We start from the raw sequence: 23,842 nt of genomic DNA, 5'->3' as shown, positions 1-23,842 counted from the left end.
GACTAGCTGAATCAGAAGCTCTGGGGTGTGGCTGCGATTTGTGTTTTAACAAGCCCCCCAGGAGATTCTGATGTTGGCTGAAATTTTAGAGCCACTGGTTCAGAGAGAAAAGAGCACTGGATTTTGCCTTGGGGCACATGGGCTTAAGTTTCATCCAATGACCCTGTGACTCAGGAAATTCACATTATCCCTCTCTCCAGCCTCAGTTTCCTTATCTTCAAAATAAAGACACATAACAGAATTGCTATGAGGAATCACATGCAATAATAGGTGTAAAGTCTTCTATGTTATTAGTCAACATGATAATGATATAGCCACTCATTCATTCATTCATTCAACAAGCATTTACTGATCACCCAGGCTACCCATGCTGGGAGCACCCTTCTTGCTGTCTTTCCAGAAATGCCTGGAGTCAGCAGCTCAGTTGGAAGAGATAGAATGAGCACCAATACTCTATAGAGTAGATCTCCCCTCACTAGATAAAGCTGGTTCTTTATATTTTAATACGCAAAGTGTTGGGCTGCACCTGTGGGGGTGAGGACAGGTGTACCCTACCAGAGACCTGAGGTACCGCACCGGCAATAGGACATGGATCTGGCCAGGACCTTTTCAGGCCATGCTCCTGACACACTTTGCACCATGGATTTCGTGAATCCTCAGAGCAAACACTCAGATGAGGTGTCATTGCTGCTGCACCACGCAAGAGGGAACCCAGGCCAAGGCTGCAGAGCTAGTCGGTATGTCCAGGGTCAACTTCCCAGATACCGTCATCTGGTGAAGCGACAGGTCAGTGCAAGGAAGGCAGTCTGGCAGGGAGCCAGCGTTTGTGCCAGGAGCTTTCTTGTGTGCTGCTTCATTTTGTTCTTCCAACAAATGCAGGCTGAGAATTACTGTCCTCATTTTTCTTCAGTCTAACGCCCTCCCAACTGAGCTATTTCGGCTGCCTGATATCCTCCCATTTTTCTGATGAGGAAATGGAGGCTTCAGGAAGAGTGTGACTCACCTGGGAAGAGACGGAGGCTGGATTCAAACCCAGGACACCCTGACTCAGAGCCCCACATCTAATCTGTCCACAGCCAGGACTCGGTAGACCTTCCCCTCAGGGGCCTCTGTAGGGACTGGGGGAGGGTATAGGCAGGACCATCGGCACACCTTCGAGTGCCGAATTTTTTTGAAGCTTCCTGTTTAATTTTCCTCATGAAAATGCTTCTTCTATGGCATAATACAGTCTTGGTTGTTGTTACCTAAAGTGTTTTAAAGTATCAGTTAAAATTAACTCTCCCTTCCTCCTTCTCTCCACTTCCTTCTCCCCTCCATCTTGAAGTAAAACCGAGGCAGCAGGTAGACAGGACATATCTAACACCCCATGCCTCCCGTGCTCCTTACACACTTCCGGTTCCCGCGGCCGGGGTCCTGGGTAGGGCTCCCGTGCCACGCTGGCCACCCCCACCTCCTTCTGGTCTTTGCTCAGATCTCACCTCCCAGCGAAGCCCACCCTGGGCGCCCACAGATAACACAACCCCCTTGCACCAGCAATCTGCCTTGCCCTCATCTGCTTTTTCCTTTTTTCACAGCATTTATCACTTTCTTCTGCAGTTTTTTAAAATTATTATACTTATTATCTTCCTCCCCATTCCATTCTACCCTCACTAGATTGTAAGCTCCATGAGAGAGGATCTTTGTTTTTTTCGCTGATACATCTCAGGCATTTAAACCAGTGACTGACACCTAGTAGGTATTTGTTGAATGACTGAAAAAAATTCCATAATGACTCATGGAGGAACTTCTGGATACAGATGGTGGTGAAGCTAGAATACTCAATCTCTCTCTCCTATTACGTAATGGAATGGAAACTGTAAACTGACCAAATCCTTGGGAACTAGCACAACTGTGGCTGAAAGAGCACATTCTAGTGTGGTTGGAAGGGCACCGGGCTTGCAGCTGCACCTCCAGCATAACTCCCTAGTCTGACTGGACCAGCAGTGCCTGGCACAGTGCTGGGCACAGGCTAGATATTCAGCACATTTAAGGTGAATGGATGGAGGGATGCACAGAGAGACAAACGACCTCGCAGCCATTCACATCCTTCAGGGGTCAGTGCAAATGTCACATCTCAGAGCCCTTCCCTGACCACGACAAGGTGGAGGAGTCCTAACTACTAGAATAATCCAGCTCAGTGAATACTAATTAGAGAGAATAGAAGAGAGGTCTCTAGTGGAGGACCACATGGCTCTTTACTGAACTGAATGTTATTATCGATCCTTGATACAAAGGATCATATTTATGTATGATAAAACTTGGAGGAAGGATATATAATAGAATAAAATTCCAAAAGGATCCCTCAAATACCCAAATGTATGCATGGACAATTCACAGAGGAAGAAGTTGAAAAAGTACATCTATATAGAAAGCTAATTTGTCAAACTATAAAAATTCCAAATACTGATGAAGTTGTGGAAAACTGGCACATGCATGTCTATACTGCTTGAAGTATGGCTTAACGACCTTTTGGAAAGCAATATAACAATGCATGGAAAGGACTAAAAAATGTTCTTGTCCTTTAACACAATTAGCTCACTCCTGGGAATTTACTCTAAGAAAGAAAGCTAATGTAAGGAAAACAATCATAAACAATCATAGCAGCAGCATCTCTAATAGTAAAAAACTAGAGACAACAAAATATACACGAAGAGATAAGAAGTTATTCGTGGCCCAATACTGGGAAAGGTGTTAAAATGACAGCTATGAGAATCAGGCAGCAGAGAGGGAAATGTTTGCCATCTGACGTGGAACGGGTAAGGCGGGTGCAGGTGTCGCATAGGAGGCTGGCCAACGCTGGCCAGCCGCCATGAACAAAGGTGTTTGCTGCCCGCGGACAGGTGGAAGGGACTCTCAGAAGTGAACACGCAGTTAGGCTTGGCTCTGGGTGTTGTGGCTGGGTTTTCTTTTTAGGCTTTGGCTTTCTTCAAATTTTCTTTTGTACTTTAAACACAAATGGAAGAGAAGATCTCAACCAGCTGGAATGTTGGGCTGAAACCAATAAAATGAAATGGAACAGGAATGAATGCAAAGTCCTGTATTTCATTTAAGAAATATATTTGAAAAATTCACACAATTGAGGGGGGTAGTGGGACTAAAGAGCTTTCAGAATAAAAAAGGGGAGGGAAAAAGAAAAAGACTCCACGTTTACCAAAGGCTGGGATTGGGGTCCAGTGGGGACCGCAGGCGAGGCACAGCAGCAAGCCGGTACGATCACCATAGCAACTGTATAATAGGCAAGGTGACTGGGGCTGGGAGACTTCAAGGAACTTGCCCAATTTCCTCTAATCTAATCAATAGTGAAGGCAGGATTTGAATTTAGGGTGAGTCTCTCTGGCTCCAAATCGATGCTCTTTCACTTACAACAGAGTAAACCAAAGAGACAAGAATTGTGTTAGCCAAAAAAAGGGAACAGGGGAGTGTTTGGTGATGTTCCCCCCACCATACACTCTCAATCTTGACTTATTGAACCTTATTGGCTCAATATGAGATAATTCTATTGCTAAAGATGCTAATTCAAAGCCTGAGAGTAAGGGGTGACATTCTGCTGATCAGACTCATCCCAGAGTACCATGTCCAGTCCTGAGCCCCTTCTTTAGGGACACATCCATAGAGGAGCAGTCAGGATGGTCAGGTGTTCTTAGGATTAGGGAACCGAGAGATATTGGCTGCCCAGGTACTTTATTCACATTATCTTACATAACACTTGACACAGTCCTGTGAGGTAGCTATTACTATTCCCGTTTTTAAAACAGGAAAATTGAAGCTAAGAGAGAGAGGTTAAGAATTTGTTCAGGGTCACATACTACTGAGTGGGAGAATCAGGACTTGAACACGGTGCTGTTTAAGTCCAGGGTCCCCATTTTCCCATGCAGCCTCCCTCACACGAGAAACGATGGGACAGAATTTGACCTATTTCTTAGTCGGTGAGGAGAAATGATAGCCACCTTTAACTCAACAAAGGGTACAAGTGGAAGCATTCCGTGTGGTTTTAGAGAGAGATTTTGAGCCAGAAGGAGGTTATTGAATGTTCCCAAAAAAAGAAATGATAAATCTTTGAGATGATGGATATGCTAATTACTCTGATCTATAACTACACATGAGTATTGAAACATCACTGTGTACCCCATGAATATGTACAATTATTATTTGTCAATTAAAAAGTTAAATTTAAAAAGTCTGAAAGAAGTAGGTTTTTAGCTCAACGGAAGAACATTTTACTGATGGCAATAATTGGATGGACTCCTGGGTAGGAAGATGAATTCCTCGTACCTGGAGGTATTCAAGCATGGTCTGGAGAGGCATTTGCTTACAGTGGGATCTGGGTGGAGAACCTCAAAGTTCACCTTCGACCCTTAGGTTCCATGACCCTATGAGGCTGCCTGGCAGAAATGGATCAATTCCTTCAAAAGAAGTGACGAAACTATCTTTTGGTATGTCAATTTGCAGATATAAAAGCAAAAATTATATGCCTAAGGTAAACACATTGGTCCATAAGAATACTTTAATTTAATTTAATTTTTCTTTACTCCTCAGTCAATTTGAGATGCATGAGAATACTAAACACAGAAAATGAAATGGATTCTGCTAGAACTACTTACAGGTTTTAGACAAGTTTTTCTTTTCTGTAAAGAAGAAATCAAACTCTGGAGAGATGTGCAGTATTGGCAATAATCAAAGACAATATAAAATATAATAGTTTTTTTTCCCTATTAAGTTGGGAAAATAATTTAAAGAGTGGTCACACCCATTATATGTATCAAGAGTGATAAAAATATCATTCCTTTTGACCCTGGTGAAACCACCCTAAGAAAACAATGAAAAATATAAAGGAAAACACTGTGCAACATAAAATTCTTCATCTGAGTTTTATTCATAAACAATCTAAAAATCCAAAGAGGGGCAAATGGGCCAGCTGGGTGGCAGGGGATGGGGGCTGTGCTGGGTGAGGGGAGCTGGAGGCCCAGGGGTGAGCCTAGTCAACATGCACAGGGAAGAGCCCCAGGGGACCGAGAATGGCGGGATAAGCACGACAAATGTAGAGAGCCAAAGGTGGGCATGAAAGCCAAGGCCACCTTGTAAGAGGTCAGCAGGTTACAGACCGGCCAGGAGCACACTCTGGTGAGTCATGAACAGGTGTAGCGAAAGAAGAACAGAGGAGAAGAATCCCAACGTTAACGCTGATGACCATTTAGCCTCTCTTGTTTAGACACTTTAATTACATTTTCGGTCCCCCCAGTAACCCCATAACTAGGTATTATTTCCTCCATTTTGCAGATGGTGTTAAGAAAGACGAAATAACTTGTCGCGAGCGAGGTAGTGAGTGCTAGGGTCGGGAACTGAACGCGAATGCATCTCCGTCTTAACGCAAGCTCATCCTACCACCACACTTGATGACGGCGCGCGGTGAGGCCCTTCCTGAACTGGCAGACCTATGGGTTAGCCCCACTGTAAGTGCCTGGGCAGCTGGTCAGATGGTTCACTCGATTGTAGCTTTGTGTCAGTACAGTTTGTGGATGTTGGAACTGATGGTTATAAATTTCACAAAATACAGGGAAACATGTTAAATGCAAAGAGAACTATACAAATCTGATCATACACTGTAAACGTAAGTAAAATACATATTTACACCTTTGAAAAAAGACTAGGTGAGATACATCACAAAGCTTTCAACAGTGCAATTTGGAGGGTTTCCCCTATTTTTCCAAAAGTTTCTGTAGTTTTTATTTCTTTATAATTACAAAAAAGTCATAATTTAGAAATGCATACAAGAAACACACAAACACCTAACAGTTTACCAACACATTTTCCTTAGCTAGAAAATAAGCCAAGTCCCATTTTTCTGTTTCATCTGGTAACAGAGAAGTTGTTGCCAGGGCTTCTGCAGACAAATGCCCAAACCTCATTGATTCAGGTCTTGCCACCTCGGTGTTGACTGTCCTCGCCTACATGACTCACTGGCCTGGCTCAGGAATCAAAAGAATCTAAGCGTATAAGTGAGGGACAAATCACTGGTGCCTAGACAGAGAGTCACCTTCTGCATCGTGCCCAGCTAAACAGCATTTGGTGAGCGTGAAGTGGAACTCTAAACAAGGTGTTAGGGCAGATCCTCAGTTATTTAAGAAGAAATTTATTCTCAATTTCAAATATCTCTAGGCACTTTAGAAGGAACATCAGTTTTTTGGCTCGTTTCTTTTTACATAGGAAACACTCCTATTCTTTCGTTGCAGCTGGGCTTCTAATGAATTCTACGAAACTGGTATTTTTCAAAAGTGGTACTTGTGTTAAAATACACATTCCCAGCCTTATCCCAGATCTAATGAATCAGGCTTTCAAAGCCAAAGCCCAGGAAATCTCTATTTTAAGCACCTCAGCCAATTTTTAAAATTGGGAAAGTTTGGGAAACACTTTATTATTAATATATAATAAGAATTTCAGTTTTATGTTCTGTATTTGAATGTAATAAAACTATGAATGCTTATAAACAGTATCATTATTCCCAGTCCCTCCAAATGGCCTGAATTAATCCATTGACCGATCACTCCGGTTGAGATTCCCCTAAATGTACCCTGAGATTACATGGCTAGATTCTAAGCTCAGGCCATAAGTTTCCACTCATCTTTCAGGCAAGAGGTAAAAGGGCAGGTTTTGCACAGACCTGGATTCTGATCCAGCTCCACTGCTGACGGCGCCAGGGCCTCAGACAAGAACTTATTTAATCTTCTCTGAGCCCATTTCTTCATTTGTGTGTAAAAATGATGATCTTGCCCCCATATCACAGTAACAAGGCACCAGGTACACAAGGGGGGCTCAAAACCATCTCAGTCTAACTAGTGTGTGAAACCTCTTGATTCTGTATCAGAACTGGCTCTTACAAGCATGCTTCATTCGTGTATCCATTCCTGATTACATTCCGCCTTATGTGCTAAAATAATAACTAACATCTGCATGGGTCTTTGTGATTTACGGAGCCTTTTCATAGATTTTATCTAGATTACTCTTCACAAGCACCCTGAGTTAGGGATCATTATCTCGACATTAAAAGAAACAAGGCCTGGAGAGGTCAAGTGACCTGCCTGGAAGTGGTAAAGGCAGGATTTGAACCCAGATTCCACAATCTTTCCCAGCCCTGTTCTGTCTCTAACGTAACATATGTATTACACATTACCCAAAACACTTTCACATATGTAATAGCATTTTTATTGTAGATATTTCCATAACTATTTCCCCCACTAGACTAAAAGCACCTATATAGCAGGTACCTTACTATACTCGTCTTTAAAGAGAAATGCAGATCTGGGTATTTGTGTCTTTCCTATGCTTAGGGAGAAAAGGAGACCATCTCAACAATGATACATGCTTTCTTCTAGTCTCATGCATTCCACATTCTTCATGCCCAAGATGCCCCAGGCCTTTAAATGAACGTATCTTAACAAGAAGAATTTATTGAATATCTACGAAGTGTCAGGAACTTTACTTATCTCATGAAATGAATTAACCTATGTTAAACACTTAGAAAAGTCCTGGCACATATTAAGTATTTTTATTATTATTAAATTATCCATACGCCCTGTGAGGTAGGCATTATTTTCCTTATTATACTGATAAGGACTCTGAGAAGGTAAGTGATCAGTCCCAGACTGCTTATATTGCCAGTTTGCAGAGAGCCAGGAAAATACCATAAAGAGAAATTCACATCTATGTATCCCATTAGCAAGCATATAATATTTCACATTGTAAAGGATTTTATTTAGTAAAAGTTCTCAAAGTGGCAGCCACCTCCTCTACTTATCCCAGTGACCTTGAGCTTTTAGTTACAGACCACCAATTAATGGATAAACCATTAGAGAAACCAAAGGCCAAAGCTTTCCAACCAATAACTAAAAGCCAATAATCAGAAATTGCCAACATTTATCGAGCACTTTATTATGTATGTTATCTCTGATTCTTGTAGCGACTCTGCAAGGTATGTATTATTTCCTTTTTATGGAATAGAAAATGGAAATTCAGAGAAGATGGGTTAAGCCCAAAGCAAGCAGAGAGCCAGGCTTGAGTCTAGAAGCGTCAGCCCAAAGCCCTTGCCCTTTCTAACACCATGCACACTTCATAGGCATTACAGAAACAAAGTGCAAATCAACAGGAAGCTCGAATGTGGTTTGCCAAATGTGTGCCAGGCACTTTAGAGATTCAGTAACTGAATAAAGAATGACATAAAAATTATGTAACTTCAAAGAACACTTGAGATACAAGATAGGATGAAAGAACTGATACCAGGCGACAATGTCTCTACTTCCTGAATGTTCCTTTATACCACATCTGACATTATCACTCCCTTCATTCCTTTACAAAGATTGATTCGAATTATCAGGGAAGCTGAATCTCAGATCATCCTGAGTGACGAAGGTGATTGGCCCAAGATCTGGCCTTTGAAATCAGAGAAAGTAATCTTTTTCTTTTGAGATAGCCCTTCACATACCTAGATAGCAACCGCGTCTCTTATGAATTTTCTCTCTTTCAGCCTGAATGTTCCTCCCCCGAAAGGAAGACATTCCAGGCCTTATAGCACACTGGTCACCTCCACTTCACATTAATATTCTAAATAAATAAGGATAATGATTGTGTACATCAAAGAATTAATGAAGCTTTATTATATAGCAAAATAGAGGAACAGAGATAGAAGTCCTTGAATGGTGAAAATATCAGTTCAAATCCCGGTCAAGTGATAGGCAACTCAGAGACCCCTTATCCCCCTTTGAAAAGAGTGCTTTTCCCATCCCCAGAACAACATCAGCACTAGGCTGCTGCCTGGGTATCAGCAAATCCACCTGCCTTCTTTGGAGCGGGAAGTCCAAGTTCAGAACAAGCCGCTGGCTTCAGAACCCAGCTGGCCCCCTGCCCATGTACTACCACTCGTGGTGGGGCCTGATTTGGACAGCACCATCGCTCGCATATCACACGCCATACAAGGAAAACACGAAGGCTTTATGAAAAATCCAAAGTTTATTGCAAATTGTATTTTGCTTCCCTTCGTTCTTCATTTTTACAGGATTTATTGATATCCATGATTTTTTCACAGATGTACTTGTTGACTTTGGAGAGTCTCTGTGCAATTTCAGTTTCATCCACAGTTTCTTGTGCTATTCTGTCATACAAACACTCTAGACAGGGAGAAGAAACAAGAAGGCCAAGGATTAATGGTGAATTTGAGTACAAATCTTTTAAGGGGGGGTAAAAGAAAACGTGCCTCCTGACATACTTCCCAAATACCAATTCACATATTTGGAATAGCTATATTTTTAAATTTGCATCATAAAATGTACTTAGAAAAGAGTAAATATACACTGTAAATTTATACTGTAAAAATGGTAAGTTTACAAATAATTGATCACGACCAGTTACAGATTTCTTTATTCCTTCTCCACTCCCACTGCTTTAATTGACTAGCCTAAAATAAAAACAAATAATGCTAAAACCCCCCGTGCCCACCACCCAGCTTAGCAGGACATCACTGTCCCTCTGAAAGCCTTAGATGCCCCCCCCTAATCCTCTTCCCTCCTCTCTCTCACCAGGGGTAACTATTCTGAAATTTTGCTTTGCTTTGCTTTTGGTGTTAACACATGTACATATCCTTAAATAACATGAAGTTTATTTTTCCTTGTTTTTAACCTTTTTACCAATGTGCCTATATTCTATATATCCTTTTGACTTGCTTTTTTCACTCAAATGTTTTAGTTTTGAGATTTATCCATGAAACATAGAGCTGTAGGTCATTCCTTTTCACTGATGAGTAGTGTTGTGTTGTATGACTGTATCACAATTTGTTTACCCATTTTATTGTCCCTGGACACTTGGTTTTGTAGTTACAAATACCCTGGCACATGTCTCTGGGGTACACATGTAGGAAACTCTTTAGTATCGGGCCAGGTGTGGAATTGGCTGAATGTTAAGATGTGTGCATATTCAACATTACTAGGTGATGCTTAGTAAATTGTTTCCCAAAGTGGTTGTGCTGACTGGCACTCCTGTCCAAGTACTGGTTGCCTCATTTCAACAGCACTTGACATTGTCGCATGATTAAGGTTTTGACAAACTGGTGGGTATGGAGTGGTGTTTCACTGTGGCGACTACTAATGAGGCTTAGGACGGCCATTCTCTTACTGAGGCTACCATTTGCTGTGAGGAAGCAAAGAGTCAGCCCCAGACAAGGCCTGGCTGGAGCCTGATTTCAGCTGACTTCCTAGTGTGGGGACCTGGTGCAAATCATTGCCCCCAATCCCTCACCTCATAAACAAGGATAACAAGTCACAGATATCTTTTTAAAGGCCGCCATGAGGCATGTCGGATAAACATGTTGCCAGCCTTTTTCAAACTGTAAGGAATACTACACCTCACTGTATGGGGTTGTTCCAGGTATTTTATGTATATACAACTATTAATTCCTAGGGTCTAGCACAGTGCTTGGCACAGGGACAAGCTTAAGTAAATATATGTTAAATGAATGCATGAATAAATGCTTTTTGAGGGAAACCTGAGGGAACACAAACATTCTGGATGTAAGAGGACTAGAGTGAGGGTGGGGAATGTACCCCCAGGGTGTGTAATCATGGGCGAAAACTTTAAGTTCTTTGAGCCTGAGTTTCCTCCCCTAAACAGGAATGACAATCCAATCTTGGGGAATTGCTATGGAGAATAAGCAAAATCTCGTCTTTACGAAGACGGCCCAGAGCAGGCAATCCTCTCAGAGATGCAGAATGTCAACACTAGAGGGGCTTATGAAGACTAAGTTGTGCTAACTCCTCCACTTACATATGAGAAGATCAGAGGCCCAGAGAAGGGGCGTGAGCACAGGGCAGAATCCCTTGCTGCCTCCCCACGCTCGGAGCCTTCCCCTGGGCACGGAGCCAGCCAGCCTGCCTCCTGTTGCTGTGCGTGCTGCGGGTGCATGTGCTCTAAGCTTTTCTCTGGGGCACCCTTTATTCCCCACTGAGAAGGGCTTTGCACAGGGAAGCCTTTAAAAGCTTTTACTTGACCTCTACTGCTTCCTGACTGCTCCCAAGTCTGATTAATCCTCACTTCATCTTGCCTTGGCCTTTCCATAAGGACTGAGAGACAGGAAGGCAGAGGGCCCTGTCTCTCCAGCCCCACCTCTGCTATGTTCACCTGCAATTCCCTCTCCATTCCAAGCTGCCCGACACATCAGTGTCTTTTCTCGTCTCTGCCCAGAATACCCTGGAATCACTCTTCACCTGCCTAAATCCTACTCATTCTTCCAGATTCAGCCTTCTTGGGACCTCCCTGACTGAGTTAAAGACCCCGCTCTACCTACAACTCTATGCTCCCACACCTGCCTGGGTTCTTCTTCTTGCTGAAGCACTGACTACAATCTAACAGAACTGTAACCACACAGTCTCCCTCCACACACTGGGATGCTTGGGCTTCCCTCTCCAGCCCTGGGCCAAGAAAAAGCAAACAGGCACAGTGACTTTGCTGGAACCTGAACCAAATGAGGGAGATGGCCTGTGATGAGAACTGCTTAGAAGTTCAGGGGTTCAAGTCTAGCTCCAACCCTAGATGCTGTGCAACCTCTAGGGGGAACCTCTCTGGGTCTCAGTTTCACTATCTCTCTGGGATGTCAGATCAGATAATCTAAGGAGATCCTTCCAGTCTAAGTCCAGCTGCCTACAAGGTAATAATGGCAAGTACAGAGGCAAAGGAGAGAAGAGGAAGGCAGGAGAGTGGGTGTGATGGCCCTTAGAAGCCCTAGCAGAAGCCATAGTAGAAAGAGAAAAGTGCAAATGGAGGAAGGTTTTCAGAGGGGCCCCCACAGAATTCCAATCATTCTCATTTCCTAGGGGCAACAGCACTGAACGGCTTCTCAGGTTGATTAAAAGGCTTTCGTTAGACTCTAGATATTAATCACCTGCAGTTGCTGGGAATGTCTCGCTCTGCGAGAGAGCATTTGAGATTATCGCTTAATTAACAAGGTTTATAACAGCGCTAATGTGTCCTATTAAAAAAGTTATAAAAATTAACCAGAACGCAATGCTGAGGCTCATTTAGAAAACTCAGACACTCTGCAAAAGGTCATTTGACCTTAATAGGTTTAACTGTCATTCTGGAGCTTGTCATTAGAGCAAGACTCTGCTCGAGCTCTCCTGCTTTCATCTTTCTAAAGCAGTATCAGCATTCACCCCATCCTTCTGCTGTCTGGTAAGGAATGATTTTAAAATCAAAGAGAAGAGAAAATCCTTACCACCTCTGTGAGTGTAAAGGCTTTTGCCATTTCTATGTGGCAAATGTGACTAAATGTGATAAAATAAGACAAAATAAATACAAACAATCTCAATCTTGCAGACAGCGTGCATGGGAAGAACCAGCCAAATGCAATCTGGAATAGCTCAAATAATTAGGCTAACAACAGTGATTGTATGATGGGATGGGAGACAGACTTCAAACCTGCCTGTTGTAGTAAAAAAGTAATAATCAACATTGTATTTCAGTAACACAAGACAACTCTGGTGACAGCAGGAAGCCTGAAACCCCAGTTCAGCTTGGCTCTGTCTCTTATCTATTGTATGGCCTTGGGCAAGTCAATTCCCTTCTTATTCACTTACATGGTGAGCATTTATAGGCTCTAAGGGGCAGGTGGAAAAGGCTCCTAGGAGGCAAAGATACAGTAGGAAGAGAACTGAGGTAGGCACTGGGTGCTCTGGGACATATGACAGAAGCACCCACCCACCCAAAGAGGTCAGGGACGACGTCCTGAAGGAAGGTTCCCCTGAGCAGATCTGAGGTGACAAGTAGGTAGTGTGACCTATGTTCCAGGCACTGTGATCAGCATTTACAAATTCCCCAACGTGAGAGGGAACAGGGCTTATGCAGGGAATACAGGAGTTCATCATGGTAAGAACTAAGAGTTCAGGGGCAATATTGCTGAAAAATAATGCTGGAGATATAGCCAGGGGCCAGATTATGAAGGTGCTTTTATGGCATGTTAAGAAGCTTAGCCTTTAATAATGAACACTATGAACTGGCTGTGACTGGGGTGGTGGTGAAAGATCAGATCTGGTTTCTGAATGATCGCTCTGGTTACATAATGGAGAGAGGAGTCTGGAAGCTGCTGGAGTAGCGGAGGGGAGAAGTGGTGTGGCCTGGGCTATGAGAGGGGGGCAGCGGCTATGGACAGAAGCAGATGGGTTAGGAGGTATTTGGGGGCTGAACAGTGAGGCATGCTGAAGAGTCAAGGGCGAGGCCTGGGTCCTGGGCTGGTGGCGTCACTCACCAAGACAGGGAACATACGAGAGGTGGGAGGCTTTGTGGAGAAGGAGACAGCAGTTTTGCCAATGTCATGTGGACATCCACGAGGAGATGACTACTGGGCACTTGGGTAGATGTATCAGGAACTCAGAAGTATGAACTGAGGTCAAACATAGATTTGGGAATCCTCATTCATTGATTCAACAAATATCCATTGAGCTCTTACTATGGGCTAGCCCTGAATAAGATGCTGATGAAGTTTATATTCTAATAGAGGTGTGTGTGGGGGGAGACAATTATTGAGTAAACACGTAAATAAGAATTGCTATGCAGAGGCTTAAGCAGGGTGATGTGACAGGCAGCAATGGAGAGGCTACTTTAGACGGGGTGGCTGGGAGGCATCTCTAAGTGACAGGGAGGGAGAGTGCAGATCAGGAAGGGCATTGCCGGCAGTGGAACAGGAAGGAGCTGGAAGAAGGTCTCTGTGGCTACAGCAGGGGGCAAGTGGGAAGTGTGGTGCGAGACAAGGTCAGAGGGGTAACTGAGGCCAGATCACCGGGCAGCAGCCAAGTGAGGAGTACGGATTTGAATCCAGAGCCAAGAGCACGCTGACGGCAATGGGAATGATGGGAGGTGAGGAGATCTGCCAAGGAACACTTGGCAGGACAGGAGAGAAGTGGGTTGAAGATGGAGAGGCATTGCCAGGGACACAGTGAGCATGGAGAAGTCTCTCGAGAAGCCTGGATGTGAAGAAAGAGAGACACTGCAGCAGCTGGGTGACGTAAGTGCCCTCAAAAGAGTGTTTGCTTTTGTAAGAAATGAGTAATCAAGGCATATTTAAACATTGTTGAGAAGGAATCGGTAGAACAGGGGCATAATTGGAGCAACAAAGTACGTAGGAAGGCAGGTGGACTGGGACCTAGGGCCCAGCTAGAGAGAATTACCAGCACCAAATAAGAGGAGGAAACGCTTCTTTTGAGACATGAAAAACAGGGGCATAGAGTTAAGTCTGTAGGTGTGGTGGTTAGAAGCTGTCGAAATTACCTTTCTCTGTGAAGGAAGAGACAAGGCCATCTTTTGCGAAAGATATAGGTGTGGAATGGAGTATCATGTTTGGAGACAGAGCAGAGAAATTTAAAAAGAGATTGGAAAGTGGGGGAGTAGATCAGGGAGGGAAACTCAGAGGACGTGGCAGATGATCCAGGTCCCAGCTGGGGCTGAGGACGGTGGGTGTGTAACGGCCCCAGCCACGCAGCTGAGGCGTATTCTTCCCAACTGTGTCACTGCTACGGTCCTCAGCAATCCTGACTATCTTAAGAGGTAAGTTTTCAGTGAAGGGAACTGAGACATGGAGAGAAAAAGTGATTTGCAAGAAATCACACTAATGGTCAGTCAGGGGATCAGCTTGTGGGTCTCAGTGTTTTTACTCAATGCTCATTTACTGAGCTCCTACCGTGTGCCAGGCACTGTGCTAGGCAACAAGGACACAGAGACGAATCAGATATGGTCCCCAGGGCCGAGGCAGACACCCAGCAGATGATTTTATATCACATGACAATGGTAAGGACAGCCAGTTATGGGAAGGTACCCAGGACCTGCTGAGTCACGTTCTAACAAGTGTAGCAGAATTAGAGGTCGGCCCCCTACCAGGCAAGGCAAAGCTTCAGCCCTGGGAGAGCCTCTTTCTCAGGGCGACCTCCTAAATCAGGCTTTACTGCTTCAGACAGCAGCCAGACTGAAGGCTACCTCTGATTATCTAAAAATAAGTGGCTGCCTAAATCAATTCATCACGAGCCAGCCAGGAAAGGGAGGCAGCTGTGTTACAGCAGAACAAGCCCCAGACCAGAGTAAGGGGGTGTGGTTTTGAATACAGGCTCTGAAATCTGTAGCCGTGACCTCAGGCTCTTTGCTTAATCTCTCTGTGTCCTGCCAACCTCCAAAATATACCCTCAACCTGGGCATTTTTCTCCACTTCCCCTGCTGTACCCTCAGTCTATGGCAGCAGCATCTCTCCCTGAGAGCCCTGCGTCAGCTTTCTAACTGATCTCCCATGTGGTCACTCCACGACTGGGAGAACTCCATTGCCTTTCTGCTGCAGCAGAGTAAATCCAAGCTGTTTACAGCGGCCTTCTGGCTCTATAAGACCAGCTCTTGCCCACCTCCCTGACCTCACTCTCCCCTCCTCTACACCGCAGACACTTCTCCACTCCTTGAGCACGCTAGCCTCTGCACCTGCCGCTTATTCCGCCTGATTGGCCACCCCTCAGACCTTCACAGGGCTGCCTCTTCCACACCCAGCTTGTGGCTCAAATGTCACCTCCTCAAACTGACCTTCTCCAACCACCCCAGCTGGTGCAGCCATCTTTGTCCCGCCACATCATATAAGGAAGCTCACAGTACCTGGAACTATCTGACTTGGTTCTGGACATATTTGTTGTCTTCCCCCAGAACCTGCCATGGGGCCTGCTCAAAATGTATGTGTTAACTGACTGAGTCTTACTTTCCTCATGAAAATATGGCAGACCTGGACGCTTAGAGAATAGTGGTTTATGAGCACAGATCCTCAAAGCTTGGACTCCTGGCTCTATTCCTACGAGCTGTAAGACCTGGTCAAGTTGCTTAGCATCTCTGTGTCTCAGTTTCTTCATTTGTAAAACAAGAATAATAATAGTAGCCAACAGTAGGATTATTATGAGGATAATAGTTAATATATATAGAAGTGTTTTTAAAAAGAGAACCATTTAAAAAAAAAGTATCTGAAACATAGTAAGTGCATAAAATAATCAGCAACTAATATATTCTCTGCGCTCCCTCTACGCTGCTGTCTGTCTCTATAGTTTGTATTTCTGCACAGTAACTAGTTGTTTTTGTATTTGTCCTCCCCAAGAAACTGCGAGCTCCTTGCAGGTGGAGACTGTGTCTTACCCCTCTTTGTGTCCTCAGTACCCAGCAGAGGGCCTGGCGAAGAATGATGGATGGAGAGACGGTGGGAGAGGGGGAGGGAAGAAAGAAGAAAGTGAGAAGACAGGGGAAAGAAAGGAGGAAAGAAGGAGAGAAAAGAGAGAAAGAAAAAAGAAGGGAAGGAGGGGAGGAAGGGAGGAAGACTGGGTAGGAAGGAAGGAGGGGAGAGAAGGAAGAAGGGGAAGAAAGCAGGCAGGCAAATCAAGGAGTCCAGGATGTAGACTTATCTCTAGGGAGACAAATAACTCCCATTTCTTTGCCTCCCCTCCAACCCTTCCCAAACACCAGACAGGAAGCTGAGTCCAGTGACCATCAGCTAGTCTTCTTCTCATTAACTGCTTCAGGGCCAATGCTAGAACCACCAAGAACTGTATCCCCCAGCCTCGACCTTCACTGCTGTCTGCACACAGCACCACTCTCTCCTACCCCATCTCCTATCCCATCTCCACGCCTTTGTTCAAGGTGCTTCTGCCTCGCGCAGTACCTCTGCATACACACCTGTGTCTCCACGTCTGACGTGTCCTTCAAGGCCCAGTCAGTGACCTCCCGTCCCCAGGAATTCTTCCTTGATTTTCTAGCTAAGGGTATTTATTCTCCCCACCTGAGAAGTCCCTTAGCATGTAATCTGTCCCTCTCTCATGCTAGTTCCCTGAACTGTACTTGCCTCCAGAGCTCATCTGACCTGTTAAATGTGGGCTCTTCCAGGACATCTGGGATATCTGCTCCTGGGTCCCCTGCCCAGTCCAGGGCCTGGTATGCCGAGCTGCAGTAAGTGTTTGTGGAATTGAATTGTGCCTAATACATTCTTGACAGAGTAGAGGACAGACTCTCAGCCATTGTGTTTCCACTCCGTGACCTACCTCTGACGATGCTGAGTTTGTGAGGCGAGAGGGGTGGCTTAGGGACTGCATCTTTCTTTTTTTTTGTGGCGACTCCTGTGACACTTCTGTTTTTCAGAACATCTGTTCCCCAAATCATGACTGCCAAGTTCTTTGTGTACTTGGAATCTCCTTGGGTTACTTGTAGCTGGTGCCATTTCTCCTCATCAACCCAAATCCCGCTTCCCAGATGGACCTGAAAGGGATAAGAACACCAGCACCTGTTCAGTGCAACGGGAGGGCAGTGGGAGGCTTCTCTTGTCCTGTAAAAGCACTGCTGCACGACGGTAAGGGTTCATACCACAAACTCTAAATTAACTTTCTTTAGGGTAAAAATAACCACTATCATTTACTGAATACCTGCAATGTGCCAGGCCTTATTCTAGTGCTTTAGAGTCACCATCTCAAATCTTCATGGCGACACTGTTTTCATTTCAGATGAAGAAACCAGGTTCAGAAAGGCAAGGTGACTTGCTGAAAGTCACTCAACTAGAAAGGGACAGAGCTGGGATTCTAAACTGCACTCACGTCATCACAAGGCTGCTCAGAGCCTGACTGAATCTCAGGACACATTGCTTAACTCCGTTCTGTGTCACACCGTGGAAAGACCTGCCTCCCTCTAATGTGAACATTCTGGGACACATACCCTCCTAGCAGAGTGACTCTCAACCTTGGCTGCACGCAGGGGTCACTATATAACAGGGAGCTATAAAAATTGCTGGTGCTGGGCCCCACTCTCAGAGATTCTGATTTGTTTGGTCTAGGTGTGGCCTAGGCATTAGGATGGTTTAAAGCTGCCCAGATAATCCCGACATACTGCTCAGTTTACAAACCCCTGCCTGCTGGAGCAGGGGGGAGCAGCTGCCCTGCTGATCAGAGTGTAGCTGTGCAAGTCCTTTCTCATCTCTGAGCTTCAGTTTCTCTGTCTGTGAAGTGGGAGAGTTGGATTTCCTTCTGGCTCAAAATACCTATGATTTTAACAAATTAAACACAACCACAATCCACCCAGTTTGATTCCGACAGCACACAGAACAGACCACAATCTTATGCTTCCTGTAAGGGAAGCAGTCAGAAAGTTTCAGTGCAGAGCCAATAAATGAAAAAGATTCAGAATGTTCTAGCAATAAGCTACAAGCTTTTAAAGTAGTTTTCCTTTCTGGCTCTTATAACAACTTGCAAACCATTTACTAACATTAATCATTAAAAAATAGTTTTGACTTTGACATTGCCATGTATATTGTGCTTCTGCTGAGTCTATGAAGGGAGGAAATGGCCTCTGTGGGGACAGTGGGAAGGCAGCTGCTAATGAGCTAAACTTTCTAAGGAGCATGAGAAAGCTCTGCCAAAGGTCCTTGTTTTCAGAGAGACCTGCAGGTCACCAATATTGCATGAGCAGGAGACATCTTGGGCAAGGTCCTGGGCTGAGAGACTGCACACACTCCCAAACTGGTGGCAGACTGGCAAGACCCATCATTTGAAAGACAATTAAAGATCTTTCTACATAAGTTTGGCTTAGGAAGGAAGGTGGGCACACACAGATAGGCAGACAGGTCAGCCAGCAACACTTTTTGCCGCAGCAATTACTGAGGTGTTCCAACTATCAAAAAGAAAAAAATATAGCAACACAGCCCACCCACGGACATTAGTAAGTAAACAATCCACCTGCCATGTCTGACTTCCCCTCCTTTTGCTCAAAAGATCATTCAGACCGCGTGGCAGGCAATCAGATAACCAGCTCCACCTGGCCTCTCTGTGCTGTAAACTTCAGTACCGCAAATCTGTTCATATAGCTCAGGAAAGATAAGCAACCCTGCTGTGAGATGTGCTCCCTGGGGCTGACTAGGCAACGCTGACCTCAAGGTCAAGTCTGGCCTTTTCTCTGCAGTCTGAACTGCAGGTGGGCAGTCTGTGTGCCAGGTTGGGCACGCTGAGGACAAGTCCCCTGCTGCTCCCTGCAGGACCCTGCGTCACCTCCCTTGATGAAACTCTGGAGCCACCCACACAAGCTTCCTGAAATAGGGGGAAAACAAGAAATTTTGAGTTAGATTAAATTCTAAATCAAAAAATCTTAGAGATGGAAGACAACTTCAGTTTTTCAAAGATCTCTGCTCTTGTTTACCCTGGGCCTTGCTTTCCTATGATCGTTTAATTTATTATTCTTAAAAGGCAGATGACAGTCATTTTAGCCAATGTTCATAAGAGAAAGGGGATGCTAATATTTTTTGAGTACCTATAATGAACCAGGTATTGTATACTCGATTTGTTTAATCCTCATAATGACATTAAGAGATGGAAATAGGTAGAAGTTATTATTCCCATTTTACAGATGTGAACAGAGATTCAGTAAGATTAATTACTTTTCCTAAGACACATAATCAGTAAATTTCAGAATCAAGATTCAAACCCAAATCTGTGTGATCCTGAAGGTCCTGCTCTCCCAGGCTTCCCTGCAGCTACCAGTGTCCTGGTGGTACTGATGTAGCTGAAACACAGCAGGGTTTTCCTCTGCATCTGCCTGGCCACTTCCTGCGCCAGCCTCCACTGCAGTTCCCCACAGCAGACGGGAAACCAGGAAAACAGCCAGGGACTGGTCTTCCTGCTTCCAGTCCCTGCTCCCTCCAGCCCACCCTGTAATCACCGACAGATTAAGTTTCCTAAAACACCTCTTTCCTTCTTTGACTACATGACTTCCGTGGTCTTTCAACTCTGTTTTCATGTCAATGCTCTGGAATTTCGGATGGATCTCTGTTTTCTGTCACATCTAATCCACAGCGTGGCTTTCAAGGCCCACTAGAATCCATTCTATCTATTAACCTTCATTCCCCTACTATGTTCATCACTCTACAAAGCTCCTGCACTCATTCATTTCCTTCTGTTTCCACTGTGCTATAACAGAGAGAGGATGGGATCTGGAGCCACTAGCCCTGGGTGTAAATTCCTGCTCTTCTACCTACTAGCTGGTTAACTTGAGCCAGTCACTTTCCTTCTCTGAGCCTTACTTCTCTCAGCTGTGCAGCAGGCTGGTCATTACCTAATTCATAGAGCTGCCTTGGGGATTAAATGAGAACAGATGAATAAAATGTTAGAACAGCACACACTCAGTAACTGTTCCATCCTTCGTCTCCTTTCTCCTCCCCATGTCTCTGCTCGTGCCATTCCCCTGCCCAGGGATGAATGCTTCCCCTTATGTTTTCTGAAGCCTGCTAATCTTTCAAGCCCCAGTCTAAAATCCAGGTAACACTCCTTAATTACTCCAGGGCTAAGTTCTATCCCTTCTGAATTTCTAGCCCACTTAGAGCCTTTACCATCTGATTGATCCCTTCACCGTATATCTTGGTGGGGAGATTCAAGGCTTTGCCTCTTCTGTCCCCACAAAGTGATAAGGACTAGACTGAACACAAAGCAGTAGGAAGCTCACAGGCATATTTAATGTCTTTATGGCAGTAGTTTTTAGTTCTGGTGAGCTGCTGTTCCTTGGAGAAGAAAATATTTTCTGACATTCACTCCAGTAAAAGGCCAACTTTATAGCACAGAAAGAAATGGTCCTGTGTAAGAATAATCGCAGATATATTCTCGGGCATTTGAGATAAGGGCCCCTGAGGTCAGCAAGGCTCAAGGTCACCTGGCACAATGCACAGCTTTTAGGATGCAGCAGAATAGACTGGGAAGAGCATCGGCCTGGGAACTGGCTTCCAGTTCCTGCCTGGCTCTAACCTGTTGTGTAACTGTAGACAGTCCCTTCTCCGGATGTGTTTCCTCCAGCCATACTATGCATAAATTAGACGATTTAAACTTTAATGGTCTTTCCAGCTTTATGATTCAATGAGTTTGTGAAATAAAACATCTTAGACAAAGAAAAGCCATGCCCTTTATCAGAATCAAGTAACTTGTGTGGCAAGCCCTGTCTATGTAAACCACAGTACACTATTTGGCCAAAATGTTAGTGTTACGTGTCAAGGGGGTTATTAAAAATATGGCATCTGGTAGGATGGGACTTGATCAAAATATATCTTTGTGAAATGTTTTATAGGACAAAACTCATTTTCTACTAGGAAATGGATCCCATTCCCAGCCTTGCGGAGATGAAAGCCCCTGGTCCTGCAGAGAGAAGGAAGGGTGAGAAAGGACAGCAGAGCCAAGAGCAAGGAGGGCTACTTCTGGGATGTGGGACATGCTGCTCTGGGATGCTGCCATCCATTTTCAGCAGGTCTGCTTTCTTTCCTCCACCTTAATAATCTCTCTGCCTGACTACAAACTAGATGCAAACAAAAACCAGGTTTGTCTTATAGCAACATCCTGGTAAAAACCAGTGAAAAAACAAAATAGGCATTTTTCAAGATTTGTTGTTCAACTCACGTGTAAAAAAAATTAAATGAGGTTTGAGAGAGCCATTTTGTGGGAGAAGAATGCTATCTTTGCAAAAGGGGTCCCCTATAATGCTCAGAGACTGTCCATCAGCTTCAAAGCAAGAGAGAAATAGATTTCTCTGGGAAGCTACTTTAAGAAAACCTCTCTTGTCATTTCACAAAGTGGTCATGACTAAAAGGAAATCAACAAACATAGAATAGTCCTATCTTTTTTAAATTCCAATCAGAGAAGGTCTACCAAACTTAGCTACACAGTTTGAGTCAAAAAAGGCATATGGAGAGCATCAATCAGATCCCACCTTTCGCAGGTAAGGAAACTGGGCTGCAGAGAATCGAAGGATCTGCCCAAGGTCACACAGCTATGCTAAGAACTCAGGCTCCGGGATGCTTGCTTCTACTCTGTCCTGCCGCCTCTCCTCTGCAAAGCTGATTTCTCAAGCCTGTTGAATGGAGCAAGGCAGGGCCTGTGGCCTGGCCCAACAGCCTTGCCTCTATAGGAGAGGAAGCGCTCAGTGGGAGATGCAAGGACTGACAGCACATCCAAGAGAGCCCTGAAAACTAATAGGTTTCATTTCCTCAGCTTGACAATATTTGCTTTGGCTCAGGATGGCCAGCTGCAGGGATATACCTGTACAAACCCAAATAAAACAACCTTTTCTTTCTCATCAACCCACTGGGGAATGATACTAGATAAACAGAGACCTTTCGAAGCATGAGGCAAGAAAAATGAACTGACACAGACGACTCTTTAAGGAGAATGAGAGGTGATGTCTACAATGTGTGCCAGGGTGGCAGAGAGTATAATACTAAAGCTGGATTTTTACCAGTGCCTAGATAAAAGGGTCTGATGTTCTTCTTTGAAGATGAATTCATTTTGATGTTAGAAGGATGTCAGAACAGTTCCCTCCCGTGCCCTGCTGCTATAGCATCACGTGACTTTAAGACTTCTAAAGGCTATTCTATTAGTTTTCAATCCTGTATCAATACAATTACTAATAGTGCTTATGTCTTCTTTCATGATTTGTTTTCAAGAGTCATATAAGAAAATCTGAGGAGTTATATGTTGCCCTGGGACTGTGGGCTAACCACTGCAGAATATACAGCTCAAAGGCAGCTTGGGGACAGAAAGCATGTCTTATTCTTCCCCGTGTTCATAGTATCTAACACAGGGCTTGGAACATACAGATACTTCGTAAACAGTCAACAAATATGTATTGAGTTGTTATCTGTAAATCAGATGCTTCATTTTCAGTTCACCTGATAAATGTAAGCATCTGGTTTCATAGAAAGGTAGAACAAGTTCCATCACACTATCATGGGAATTTTAAAAAATATCTTTCTCACTAATAAGCTATTTTAAAATGTCAGTTTAGTTCTACAGTTGCTTTGGCCCAAAATGTTAAAAAAAAAAAAAAAAAAGAAAAAAGAAAAGAAAAGAAAAAGAAAGAAAGGAGGAAGAAGGAAGAGGAAAAGGTCCTAGCAAAGCTACACTAGTTATAACAGAAAAATTCCAGAAATAGTCACTCAGGGCTAGGCCAAGAAGCCAACCAGTCATGCTGTGTTGTGGAAAGCTCCCACCATAGTCTCCATCTTTACTCTGACTAACAAACACTTGTAGGGAATGGATATTGAGCTTAAAACACTACCTTGCCATTGTCTAGGATATACTTGTCCATGACAGGTGCAGGAGCGGGGTAATAGGACGACGTATTTGCTTCCTCACTGAAAGTGCTCCGTAACTCCGGTTCGGGCTCGAGACATTCTGACTTTACTTTTTCCAGGTCAATGGCAGGACCTAGGCAGTTAAGAAAAGAAATCTGTCTAGAACTCCAAGGAAAATAAAAGGCAAATATTTTTAACTATGCATCTATCAGCACATAGTGGCACAAAAAAAAAAATGCTAGCTTATTTTTGTCCATTGGACTACACTTAAACCCAGACTCAAAAATAATATGAGGTATGAATGTCACAAGGGAAAGGTGAAAAACTGGAAGACAAGAATGGACTAGACTCTAATTAAGTATGAATGAGGAGCACTGTTCTAGGGTGTCATTGTCTAAATGGAAAGGCAGGAGACTCAAATTCCTGTACAGGAAAGATGTTCTGTTAAGATTGGGTTAGAGGAGAAGGGGTGGCAATTACTGGAATATGTAAATTGTGTACTTGCCAAAAACCCCACCTCAGCAGCCTACAGTGGAGAAGGCCACAGCAGACGAAGGGAGGTAAGGAAAGATACGACGAGCAAAGATGAAAGCCCCTGGTCCTGCAGAGAGAAGGAAGGGTGAGAAAGGACAGCAGAGCCAAGAGCAAGGAGGGCTACTTCTGGGATGTGGGACATGC

The 23,842-nt window shown here is 44.2% G+C and overlaps 2 protein-coding genes across 3 annotated transcripts in view; both read right to left on the bottom strand.

Annotated features, from left to right (window-relative positions):
- Positions 1-23,842, bottom strand: part of AGBL4 (ATP/GTP binding protein-like 4) — a 1,510,571-nt gene that overhangs the window by 188,105 nt on the left and 1,298,624 nt on the right. The gene's annotated exons all lie outside the window — the stretch shown is intronic.
- BEND5 (BEN domain containing 5) overlaps positions 9,020-23,842 on the bottom strand; it is a 48,393-nt gene continuing 33,570 nt past the window's right edge. For both annotated transcript variants that reach the window (XM_012639490.1, XM_012639489.1), the window contains exons 4-6: positions 23,149-23,297; positions 17,118-17,331; positions 9,020-9,197 (exon numbers count right to left, since the gene is read on the bottom strand). In XM_012639490.1, the coding sequence (XP_012494944.1) occupies positions 9,040-9,197; positions 17,118-17,331; positions 23,149-23,297 (521 nt within the window). In that variant the 3' untranslated portion in view covers positions 9,020-9,039. The remainder of the gene's footprint in view (positions 9,198-17,117; positions 17,332-23,148; positions 23,298-23,842) is intronic.

The sequence above is a fragment of the Propithecus coquereli genome, unplaced genomic scaffold (assembly GCF_000956105.1).
Source record: "Propithecus coquereli isolate 6110/MARCELLA unplaced genomic scaffold, Pcoq_1.0 Scaffold14, whole genome shotgun sequence".
Classification (NCBI taxonomy): Eukaryota; Metazoa; Chordata; class Mammalia; order Primates; family Indriidae; genus Propithecus; species Propithecus coquereli.
The sequence above is the reverse complement of the archived record's forward strand: the minus strand, read 5'-3'. Positions and strand labels throughout refer to the sequence as shown.